The sequence below is a fragment of the Nannobrachium achirus genome (genome assembly GCF_963921795.1).
Source record: "Nannobrachium achirus genome assembly, chromosome: 7".
NCBI classification, from domain to species: Eukaryota; Metazoa; Chordata; class Actinopteri; order Myctophiformes; family Myctophidae; genus Nannobrachium; species Nannobrachium achirus.
In genome coordinates this window covers 56,250,960-56,263,157 of record NC_137816.1, presented here as the reverse complement: position 1 = coordinate 56,263,157, position 12,198 = coordinate 56,250,960, and the positions used below count along the sequence as shown (strand labels likewise).

The 12,198-nt window shown below is 45.1% G+C and overlaps 1 protein-coding gene across 2 annotated transcripts in view; it reads left to right on the top strand.

Annotated features, from left to right (window-relative positions):
* The window catches only part of kctd15b (potassium channel tetramerization domain containing 15b), a gene marked incomplete at both ends in the record, with an annotated part of 50,464 nt that extends 38,529 nt beyond the window's left edge, over positions 1–11,935 (top strand). For both annotated transcript variants that reach the window (XM_080730604.1, XM_080730603.1), the window contains one exon: positions 11,777–11,935. In XM_080730604.1, the coding sequence (XP_080586730.1) occupies positions 11,777–11,935 (159 nt within the window). The remainder of the gene's footprint in view (positions 1–11,776) is intronic.
* Between the last annotated feature and the right edge of the window lie 263 nt (positions 11,936–12,198).

The window sequence follows — 12,198 nt, the reverse complement described above, 5'->3', positions numbered from 1 at the left end:
TTCTTTAAACCTTTCCGTAACCCCAAGTCCATCGAGTCCAATGAACCTTTTCTCTCCATTTTCTGATTATAATGTCCAGTCAGAAAGGATTGGTCAAGCTTCACGTGAAATCTAAATATGTAATATAAATGGTAAGACGAAATTGAATTGACAGAGAATGTTAGAGAGAAATTTCTAAAAGGGGCCTTTTGGTGAAGATATTGAAAATAGCAGACCTCCAAGCTCACAACGCCTCGCAGCCGGCTATCTTCAGTACTTGATACCACACTGAACTAAGCATAATCAAGTCAATGCTGGAGATGTGGCATAACGGCATGGATTTCTACACAGAGACGGCAATTCTTTCAACATAAGATGCTGCATTCAAGTTCAGGAGAGTTTGGACAAGGCAAATTCTCTTGAATACTGCCTTCAGGTATAGCATGGAAACGGGGCATTTGCATTTCTTTCACCATAGTGAAAACTGCATGCATGGTCTGGAGAGGGCACTTTTTACAGACAGATAAAAGGGCAGGGGCTCAAGCCCCCTTTGATGTCTATGTGTGCACTTGCCTGTCAGGAACAGTACCATTTTTCCCCCCAGTGGATTCCTCGCGACTCGCGTCAGTGCAACCAACTCGCAATGTCCCAGAATTCCTTTCTAGTTCCTCCTATACCTGCTACAGTACATGAGGGCTTTTTCCCCTCCCAATGTGACTTCTCAGGTACCTGAGATTAAAAGGAGTAAACAACAACCCGCACCTTGGCGGGTGATCCTCCATGAAGTCATGACAGGAATTTGGTGAATAATTCAAACCATCTGCACTCTGATGTAGGGCCAACGGGGCGAGAGAGAGAGAGAGAGAGAGAGAGAGAGAGAGAGAGAGAGAGAGAGAGAGAGAGTCAGTCACTTAACAGAGAGGAAAAACATTTAGCCAGAGAGCCACAGAGGTGTGTGTACACGCCAAGCTACCAGAGCTGGGGTCTGTGGGGCCCGACAGGACAGCAGGCTCCATACATCAGTGTGATGGAGCGCTGGGATCAGGCCACAGCCCGTCATGTCCTTCATCACAGTGACAGCGGAAGGCGCTCAGAGAGAGAAGGGGTCCTTGTCTCCCTGTTGTCCCTTATATCGCTGCTAGGGCAGGGGGACGCCACGGCACACACACTCTCTCTCTTTTTACACATGTCACGCCGCAAGTCCATCAATCCCCCCCACAGCCCAGGTATAGACAGGAGAGAGCAGCGATCAGCGGAGCAGAACTATTAGACCACGTGCACGCCGCACGTACGTACGCACGCACGCACGCAGACACACACACACACACACACACACACACACACACGCACACGCACACACGCAGTGTTTCTTCTCTTGTTTGTGATCCCTGTGTGAAATGTTGGAAAGCATGGCATGTTGAAGAGTGAAGAGTGAAGAATGAAGAGTGTTGGGATGACAACGGTATACAAGATAGTTCCCTTTCAAATAGCAGATCTACAAGCTTGTGAGCTTGTACATCGGCTATTTTCAAATGGCCGAAATGTATAATGGGGTTGAAGTGTTTTTTAATGTATGTTTTGCTAATAAATAATCAATCTACAAAGTAACTAGTAGCCAAAGTTTTCAAATAAATGTAGTGGAGTAAAAATACAATATTTGGATCTGAGATATAGCGGAGTAGAAGTGAATTGGAAATTGGAAATACTCAAGTAAAGTACGAATACCTCAAAACTATACTTAAGTACAGTCCTTAAAGTACAGGTTCTTAGTTACTTTAACCACTGACAGCAATGCCACACAGATGGTAAAGCACATATAGTACCTTGTTTTATATTTTATACTCTGGTCTGGTAGCTTGTTCTGTATACTGTAGCTGTGGTTTTCTAACTTTCTGTGCCCCAAGGCAGTGGGCAAGTCAAGGTCTCAAGGCACACCTGTGTTCACAGTGAAAAGCCAAATTACAAGGGCTGTAGGATTTGCCTCTGTATGGGGAAATGAGTGCGCACAAAAAGTCCTGATAGAGTACATTAAATAGATGATTCATAACCTTTTGTTTAGTTGTATGTGTAGCAATAATGATAATAATAATAACGGTTGTCACACCTGGACTTGTCTCATGGCACAACGTTTTCAAAGCGGTGACTCAGTGGGTACAAAAGGTCACCTGCACTGCCAGGATTTTGGGTTCTGTTTCCCATGTAAGTACAATGAGTCAGCCGATATGGTGCTTGTGCTTCTCTAGACTCATTTCTCTCTAGGACAGGGGTGGGCAACTTCTTTGATGATGGAGAGGGCCACTCTATTTTCACACTCACTCCAGGGGGCCACATCGCATATACAGTCACAGATAGCAAAAAAAACAATTGGCTCATGGGAGTGCCTGCGTTCGGACCACGGCCATGACACTATGACTCACACATAACCATAAACAAACCTGATACGCTCATGTATAGGCATGTCGCTGTGACTCAGCCCTAACCATAAACAAACCCGATATGCCCATATACATTGGAGATCCGGTTGTGCGACGCGTTGTGAGCTTGTAGAGCTGCTATTTTCAGAGCACAACCAAACATAAAAAAGACTTGTCTTTTTAGTTCTACTGGATCTCTTCTCCACTAGTCCCTCCCTAAAAGTTTAGTCTAGTTTCTATTCGTTGACAAAATTGTCAATACATTTAGTCTTAGTCTTAGTCGTCATAGCTTAGTTTTTATTTAGTCTTGTCAGTGGAAAAAAGGTAGTCGATGAAAAGAAAGAAATCGCCATAGCTTTAGTCTACGTAGTCAACGCCGTTACACAGATTCCTGTCACCGCTCTTTTGTCCCATATCAAGCTCCATGCATAGTTAAACAAAGTGCAGCAGCACACACTGCTGCGTTGTCGTGTGATGCGCGACTCCTGTCACTCAGAGCCCTGTCACCAGCGTGCCCCTGTGCCCCGAGTGCCGGAGACACCGTCTCAAAGAGAGCAAAGTGTCTTCCCCCGGCAGCAGCTCCTCCTGAGAGGCACGCCACAGCCGCTCCGGTTGGTCATCAATATTAATTACATTGCGCTCTTGTTTTGTGCAATCCTTTAAGTCGTCTCAACCCTCTTTGATTTCTGCCCCTCTGCCGCCACCATCTTGCCTACCGTGCGATCAAGACATGCAGACACGTACCGGTAGTTGCTGGGAGGTTTGGTGGTTGGGTGGAGGGGAGGCTAATGTATCATCATCACATCTCTGCTCGTAATACCCATGGTGGGTGACCCGGGTTAGTACGAGAGCGAAGAGTGAAATTTGAGTGTTGGGATGACAGTGATATACGCAATAGTTCCCTGTCACGGACAAATTACCTAAGTGTGTACACCGCCATGCATGATATTGATATGATATGATATGATATGATATGATATGATATGATATGATATGATAGGATATGATATGATATGATTAATTATCTGCACAATCTGTGCTACCAAGAGGTGACATAATTCAATACTTTCCAGGCCAAGGACCCCTTAGCTGAGCCTGAGAGAGAGATGAAGCAGGGACCCCCTCTACATATTGTTTCAGATTAAATTTATTCGTAATTTCATAGATAGCTTCATAGACTTTTTGGACAGCAGCTATCATCAGTGTTGCGTAGAGTGTTGGATTTGTGTTAATTTGTATTTTCAGACGTTTAGCCACTTAAAGCCCTCAATACATAGTAAACTAGCCCTAAACTAGTTGTGGTTAAAACAAGAGATGAATCCTATCACGCGAAGATTTGGCAGCCTCGCTGTAGTAACTCTGAGGACCACCTAGGGGTCCCAGACACCCTGTTGAAGACCCCTGTTTTAAATAGACAGAGCTCAAGCAAGTACATCAGATGCAGACAGACAACTATCTAAATGGTGGCTACTTGTCCGGTTCTCGGTAGTGTGTCTGGGATATCCAAGCGTTGGCATTCGTTCCTTGCCCTCCAGGGTAGTGGTTCCTGAGCAGAACTGTCTTTTTAGTCCAAGAATGGAGCCATCCTTGCTCATTAGAAATGTTTATTTTAGTAAAGAACGTGGTAAAGGGAGAAAGGTTGTCTCCAAACAGTCTTGTGGTCGTGTTCTCCCCCGCACAAAGCTGTGGACCAGCTGTGCCTACTCACCGCTAATCACGCTGAGCAGCTGATTCCCATCTCCTGGCCTCTGAACTCAGCCACTTCAGTCAGGTATAACCCAGGTATAACCCACCCTGGGCCAGACCTTCAGTCAGGTAACCCAGGTATAACCCACCCTGGGCCTGACCTGTGCTCTGCCTTGCCTTAGCGGAAGTGCTCGATTTTGGCGGAAGTGCTGTGTTGAGAAGTTACGTCATGTGGTGAAGGTCTGTTTACATCCCCCAGCGAAACAAACACAAATAGATTGTAGCTCTGAACTTGCTCTTAATGGGTGTAACTTTGTCAGAATCCATGTTTTGTTTGTATATTGTTTATTGCGAGGCCATGGGGGCTTGTTTCCATTGTGGTCCTTTGTATTCAATTCATCAAGACATATAAAGACACAGTGTACAATACTATGCAAGAAATCATCAATACTATAGGAGCAGTAAAAGTGTATTTACAGAAGAACAGTGGCAGGTAATTTATTTTGGCAAGCTGGAAGACTTGTCCAGGTCCAGTTGTAAATTGCAGACAGCTGCTGATTTATTGTTGGGCTTTTTTATGCCTTTATTATAGATAGGACAGTAGGTTGACAGCAAATGGGGGGAGAGAGAGATGGGGGGGTGACACGCAGCAAAGGCCGTCGGGATCGGGACTCGAACCCACAACACACTGTCAGGCTACAGTGTAGCCAAGGTGACAGATACGGCCAGCGGTCCAGGCCGGAGTCTCACTTTTTTTATGGCTGTTCATAGGCGTAGGGTATTCCACATGGCTCTGCACACTGCATGAATCACTACACCAACCTGTGAACATGACAGCGATGGGTCTAAATATGAGGTGTACTGTCAGTACTTGCCAGTGGTACTGCGGGAACCCACTGAACCACACCTGTGCTACTCTTTACAAGTCCGATTGTTATTGTAAATTTGTTTAATTTCCACCAACAGTTAGTGATGGAAGTGGCGTTTTTTTTTTGGGCTAATTTTCCCCACCAGAATATGGACGCTATAGGGTTAAAGTATAGAGTTATAATAAGTATAGAGAGGGCACCAGATATCCCCTCCGTCCACTTGTATTGAGTTGCTCACCCAGCGCATTAGGCAATTTCACCCCTTCCTCCGGGTTGTAAAACATGATGTAGTGGGGCCTAAGTGACGCGTTTTGCGTCATAGAGTTTGTTCATGGACGCGCTGGGGCTCCAAGTCATGAACGAGCACTTCCGCAATGAACACGCAGTCAATTCAAAAGAGCCTAGATGCGTGTTCATGTTTCTGGCCCCAGCTGCAGTATCTCAAACCGGCCACCATGTCCATTACGCTTCAGCTCTACCCCTGTGTTCTGGGGGCTTGGGTTAAAGTGGTTAAAAGTACATTAACGCAAGTGGAACAAAACAAAGAAGGCTGCTGTAAAGTTGTTACCAATCCGTGCAATCACTAAGTAGACTTATGTTATGTGGTGTAGCGAACTGAGCCGCCGCTACATTTCACTATCCCAGAGACGCGCTTTTTAGTTTAATGTTGCCGTTGTGGGGATTAACGTTAGGACATTGTCCCGTGGACATTTAAACCTTTATATCTTAATTATTCAGCCTAGCTGTTGATGCACCTCTGGGCACTATTTCACCACCAGTAGTCAGACCCAAACCTCAAGTTGTTTATAGTGCCCCCAAACCCCCCACCCCCTTTTTCTTAACCGTTACGTTATACACCCCAAGTTCCAACCCAGACACGACGCCAACTAACTCTCTTCTCTAATAATATCCTTAAGTCTTATGTGTCGCCGTGCGTTCGCGATAAAAGCGTTTCTGGCTGCGAGTATCTTTATTGATTGGCCCTGCCTCCCCCTTCTCCTCTGTGACCCAACTCCTCGCCGAGACGTGACAGAGTCCCATATGCGTTAAGGAGATGATGATGTGTGTGTGTGTGTGTGTGGGGGGGGATGCAATGTGATGCAATGATCAAAGAAGGGAGTGTAATATCATTTCCATAATCGTTAGTCTTTCCTCTCCTCTCCCTGTCTGTCGCGATTTTTGGGGAGGCGTTTGATGCTCGGGCAGGTCTCTTAATTAGCCGTCTTTCTCTCTCTAAACCCCACCATTAGCGGTTTGATTCATTCAGCCCCCCCCATTTCCTCTCCGCATCTCTCCTCCTCTCTCTGACAGAGTTACAGATTGGTTGTTGTTTGTGATTATCGCCCGGACGAATCACCCAGTGCAGTGGTTACCCATCAAATGCTGCGTGATGTCCAGAGTTGGCTGTGTTTGTTGTGTTTACAGCTAGTTACTGCATAGGTCACAGTAATTAGGTCACAGCTTGCTTAGAAATGTGAACATATACAATCAATTAACCTATACCTTTTTCAGTGTTATACAGTGTGTGTATAGAGTTCTGTGAGACAGCGAGCCCATGTCAGTTATAGAGTGGCTGGGATATAATGTAAGCCTATATCATAATTAATAATTATCCTAATGGCGGTAACACGGTGGCCTGTGTAGGTGAAACCAAAGACAGTGCTTTATGCTTTATTTATCTATTTTTGAAGGGACTCTATGGGCAAGAGGCCTTTCCCCCAAAAGGGTGTGTATCCCTCTCAATGATGCAATATTAATCACACACGCACGCACGCACGCACGCACGCACGCACGCACTCACGCACGCATGCACGTACGTACGTACGTACGTACATTGGGCCTCATTTATCAAAAAGAGTGGAACGGATTTGATCTTTAATCGCTCATAAATGCATGTGGTTCTTATCAGTACGTTTTCATATATCCGTCTGTTTGTATGTTCTGAAGAGATTTCACGAGTGCTCTAAAGCCTTAACTAATTGGCATTGTGTGCATGAATGGCAAAAAAAAAAAAAAAACACAACTATAAAGAAATGTTTGTGGATGATTTGATATGCAGCTGCCCCCCAGGATGTACTGTATGCAACTATAAGGCTGGTATATAAAAAGGTGCCTTCAGATTTGCAGGATGATCGATCCGAGACAAAATGGATTGATTCTAGGGTAAAACAGATCGCTGTGTCACCGCTACGGGGCAACTCTAACATCCATCCTTTTGTTTTCTGGAGCCGTGTGCTTTACCATGAGCGGAACAAATAAATAATCAATGAACTCATGGACATGCTGGGCCCCTGATTTAGCCCGGGAAAAAGAGTTGGAGAGGCCCTCATTTTTTTTTTTTAAGTTATGTTTCGTTGTTGTCGGGTGGAAACCATGTATGTCCAAAACCGTTTGTGTTGTATTTATCATTTTAAAAATGATTTAAACTAGTGAAAACAGCCTGAGGCTGTGAGGCGTTGTGTGCTTGTAGATCTGCTATTTTCACTACTTTTGTGCAACGGCCTTGTATGATGAACAGGGCTTTGCTTTGCGAAAAAATGTATACATTTGAAACTTGGAGATACAAGGTTTCTGCCAGACAGTGACGATTTACTTTGTTGGCTGCCCAGCCCCCAAAATGGAACGAAGGCCGACATTTTATTACTTTTTTTTCCCTAATGGCCGGCCTGGACCGGCCGGGAATGAACCGGCCGTTCGGGAGTTGTCCCGCTTTTCCCAATGGCCAGCACGTCCCTGAATGAACTCTTCTCCAGTGCCAAGGTGTACATCGTTGCTGACGGGCAGAAACCTCTTATCTTCTTATCATATTTGAACTTTTTGTGTTTTTTATTTCATAAACTTTGATCACACTGACTACAGCATCACGCAAAAGCATTCAAGATAGCATTTTTTTTATCCGGAAAAGCAACAGTTTCGGACATGTGAGATTTCCACCCGACAGAGACTATATCGTCGTTGTCAGGTGGAAACCTTGTATGTCCAAAAACCTTCCTTTCTTTGGTTATTACTTTAATAACGATTTAAAATGGTGAAAGTAGCCGATCTACAAGCACACAGCGCCTCGCATCGCGAGGTGTTGTGTGCTTTCAGATCTGCTATTTTCACTACATTTGTGCAACACTTTTGTATGATGAAGCAGCAGGGCTTTAATTTTTGAAAAAAAAAAAAACATACACATTTGAAACCTGGAGATACAAGGTTTCTGCCCTACAATGACGATAATATCTATTGTGGACAACTTGATCACCACGTTTAATCGATTTACGATCGACTGGTGTTCATCCACTTCTATTACGCGTAGATGCCAAGTAAATGTCGACAGATCCGCCGGTGGAATTAATAAGTTGAGGCCCATTGTTGGCCCATCGTGCGTCTGCATTTTGTTCCTTTACTCACTTCTTAATCCTCGGTGTGGGGGAGACTGAAGCCTGGATCCAGAGGCCTTCCCCCAGAGGTGGAAAAAGTACTCACATTTTGTACTTAAAGGGGCACTCCACCACTTTTCAACCTATGTTCATATAATTGGTCCTCACTCAAAAATAGCTTTTTTTTTTTCTTTTTTTTTTAAGAAACCCATCATCTTGTGACATCATCGATTGCCAATCCAGCTTATAGAAACTGCAGGCTTTCTATTCCTGAAAAGTTGCAATTTTAAAGTGGAAGCCATGTTCTCGCGATAATAAAAATCTAAATATCTTTTTCAAAAATATTGATTACATTTCTTTTTTGGAAAATGATGATGTCACAAGACGATGGATTCTGAACTTCCCACAGCTCTCCTAGGAGACCTGGACTGAGTAGAAAATAATTGTGATCATTTATCATGAACATTAGTGAGGACCTATTATATGAAGACAGGTTGAAAAGTGGTGAACTACTCCTTTAAGGAAAAGTATCAATACTGCATTGTAGAAGTACTCTGTTACAAGTAGAAGTCCAGAATTCAAAATGTACTTGAGTAAAAGTACAAAAGTATTGGCATCAAAATTTACTTAAAGTACTAAAAGTAAAAGTACAAAATGTTTGAAAATAGCAGATCTACAACCTCACAATGCGTCGCGATGCGACACGTTGTGAGCTTGTAGATCGTCTATTTTCAAACAACCTAGGTATAAAACATGGCTAAAGTGGTTAATATGTGTTTATAACTAGTGGTTAATAACTAGTAACTAAAGTTCTCTAATAAATGTAGTGGAGTAAAAGTACAATATTTGGATCCGAGATATAGTGGAGTAGAAGTAAAAGTACTGAAAATTGGAAATACCTCAAAACTGTAGCGATACCTCAAAACTGTACTTAAGTGCAGTACTTAAGTAAATCTGCTTAGTTACTTTACAACACTGCTCAGTGTGCATGGAGGAGACTGAAGCCTTGATCCAGAGGCCTTCCCCTCACTCCTGTAATTAAGGGGACCAATCTGCCTTCTATGTGTTCGTGAGCGTGTGCAGTGCGATGCTCAATGAACTTTTGTGCATGAACTCCTGTGGTTCTGTGTCGGGCAGAAGGAAGCGAGTTCGCCCCTGAGCCAGACCTTTCATTTCCATGAAGTGCACACACTTTCTGTAAAAGAACAAGTGGAGAATAGGTAAACACACACAGCACTCCTCTCTCACTGGGATTGAGACACCCCCCCCCCCTTCCCCCAAAATACCCCACAAGGATTAGATAGTTGCTGAGAGGAGGAATTGTGTGTACTTTGCAGTCTAACAGGTGTCAATGTCTTTGTGTGCGTGTGTGTGTGTGTGTGCGTGTGTGCGCGTGTGCGCGTGTGCGCGTGTGTGCGTGTGTGCGTGTGTGCGTGTGTGTGTGTGCGTGTGTGTGCGTGTGTGTGTGTGTGTGTGTACTCTACCGGTATGTTTGTGCAGTCAGACTGGCGTTACTGAAATAATTTTTTGAAATGTATTGAAATGTATTGATAAGATTTCTGGCAAAGGACAAGATCCTCTACGCCAGACTCAAAACATGCTTCCACAATAATCATAAAATACCACCCAACCCTCCCACCCACCCCACAAATATACATGCATATACTGTAGTATACAGTCCACAAGTGTGTGTGTGCGTGTGCGTGTGTGTGTGTGTGTGTGTGTGTGTGTGTGTGTGTGTGTGTGTGTGTGTGTGTGTGTGTGTGTGTGTGTGTGTGCGTGTGCGTGCGTGCGTGCGTGCGTGCGTGCGTGCGTGTGTGCGTGTTCATAAGCATACTGGTGTTTGTGCGTATGAGTAATTACTCTTGTGTCAAGTGTTTATGTGCATGGTTGCATTGAAGATATACCTGATTAAAGCTACACCAGCACACAGTAAAAAGAATCTCTGAGAGGGTACAAATAGAACTCAGCGCTCTCTCTCTCTCTCTCTCTCTCTCTCTCTTTCTCTCTCTCTCTCTCTCTCTCTCTCCCTCTCTCTCTCTCTCTCTCTCTCTCTCCTCTCTCTCTGACTCCCTGTGGCTTCTCTATCTCACTTGAAGTCCAGGCCTCCGATTTGCCCCTGACTCTCATTCAGCACACGTCTTGTCTCCTATGCGCTCGCAGCAGCACCAGACCACATCTCTCTCTCTCTCTCTCTCTCTCTCTCTCTCTCTCTCTCTCTCTCTCTCTCTCTCCTCCTCAACCCCAGCCTCATTACTCAAATTAGGAGCCCTAGTTATCACCGCGCGCCGAGCTCCGAGTCGGCTCCCTAACACACCTATCATGCGTTGGCCCACATCCCTTTGAGCTTATGCCCCTCAGATCTGTAGCCGCCGGATCCAAACGCAAGCGGCATGAATATTGCAGAGAGAGAGAGAGAGAGACGATGTGATGTGTCGGTTATAATCCCCTCTGGTTTTTCACTCCGTCTTACCGTACCGTGGTGTGCTGGGACGGAATGGGGAGGTTCATGTAATGGCTCGAGCTGTGCGTTTCACGGGATTGATGAAGACGTGGGTTCAGGCACGTGCACACATAGACATGAAAGGGAGCTTGAGCCCCTGCCCTTTTGATAGTCTGTGAAAAGTGCCCTCTCCAGACCATGAATGCCATTTTCACCAAGGTGAAAGAAAATGCAAATGCCCTCTTTCCATGCCGTACCTGAAGGCAGGATTCAAGAGAAGGGCAAATCTCGCTCTTTCAAACGACCGCCAGTTCGACAAAGGAGCGCCGGGAGGGTTAGCGACTCACCCCACGGAGGTTAGGTTTAGGGTAAGGGTTAGAGTTGGGTGTCGAACAGATGACATGTAGTAACAGCGAAACTATCCCTCAAGAGAATTGCCTTGTCCAAACTCTCCTGAACTTGAATGCAGCATCTTATGTTGAAATATTTGCCCTCACTGTGTAGAAAACAATGCCTATACGCCACATCTCCAGTATTGCCTTTAGTTTAGTGTGGTATCAAGTATTGAAAATAGCCGACCTCCAAGCTCACAACGCATCTTAGCGCAACGCGTTGTGAGGTTGGAGGTCTGCTATTTTCAATATTTTCACCAAAAGGCCCTTTTAGAAATTTCAGCCCCTGCCTCTCTAACATTCTCTGCACGTCCCTGCGTTAGTTCCTTGGTGCGGTCAAGGAGTGGACAGAGGACTTTGTGCAAATCTTTGAATATGTATTCAAATGGGAGGGGGGTCATTTTGTGGGTCCTTGACATGAAAAAATTAAAGAACCACTGATATACAGATCCATCTTAAAAAAAAATCACCAACATACACGGGACACCACTTGACAATCACAAACTTAACAATACACCATGGACAAAAAACAGAACAAAAAGAAAATAATTATCGCTCCTGAACGAGTTTGGCACAGGTTGTGTTATAAGCTCCCCTTTTGAAACCAAATGTATTTCTTTGCCGGCAGGTCCTGGAGCGTCTCTTCCAGAAGGGCTTCAGCGTGGCGGCGTCCTGCGGCGGCGGCGTGGACTCGTCCCAGTTCAGCGAGTACGTGCTGTGTCGCGAGGACCGGCGGAGCCTGTCCATGAACACGCCCATCAGGATAAAACAGGAGCCGCTGGACTAGATGTTGGACTGGACTGGAGAGAGAGAGAGAGAGAGAGAGAGAGAGAGAGAGAGAGAGAGAGAGAGAGAGAGAGAGAGGGACTTCTGTCTGGTGGTGAGAGACCTCACACCCTCCATCCATTATCACTTCCAACAAGGACAAACCCCTGGTTGTACCCCCTGAACCAGTGGTTCTCAAAGGGACTTTTTCCACCAAAAGAACCTTGGTTCAAGAACCAGTGCCGTTCAACCTACTTTGAAGCCACAAACCGGCTTGCGTTTCCA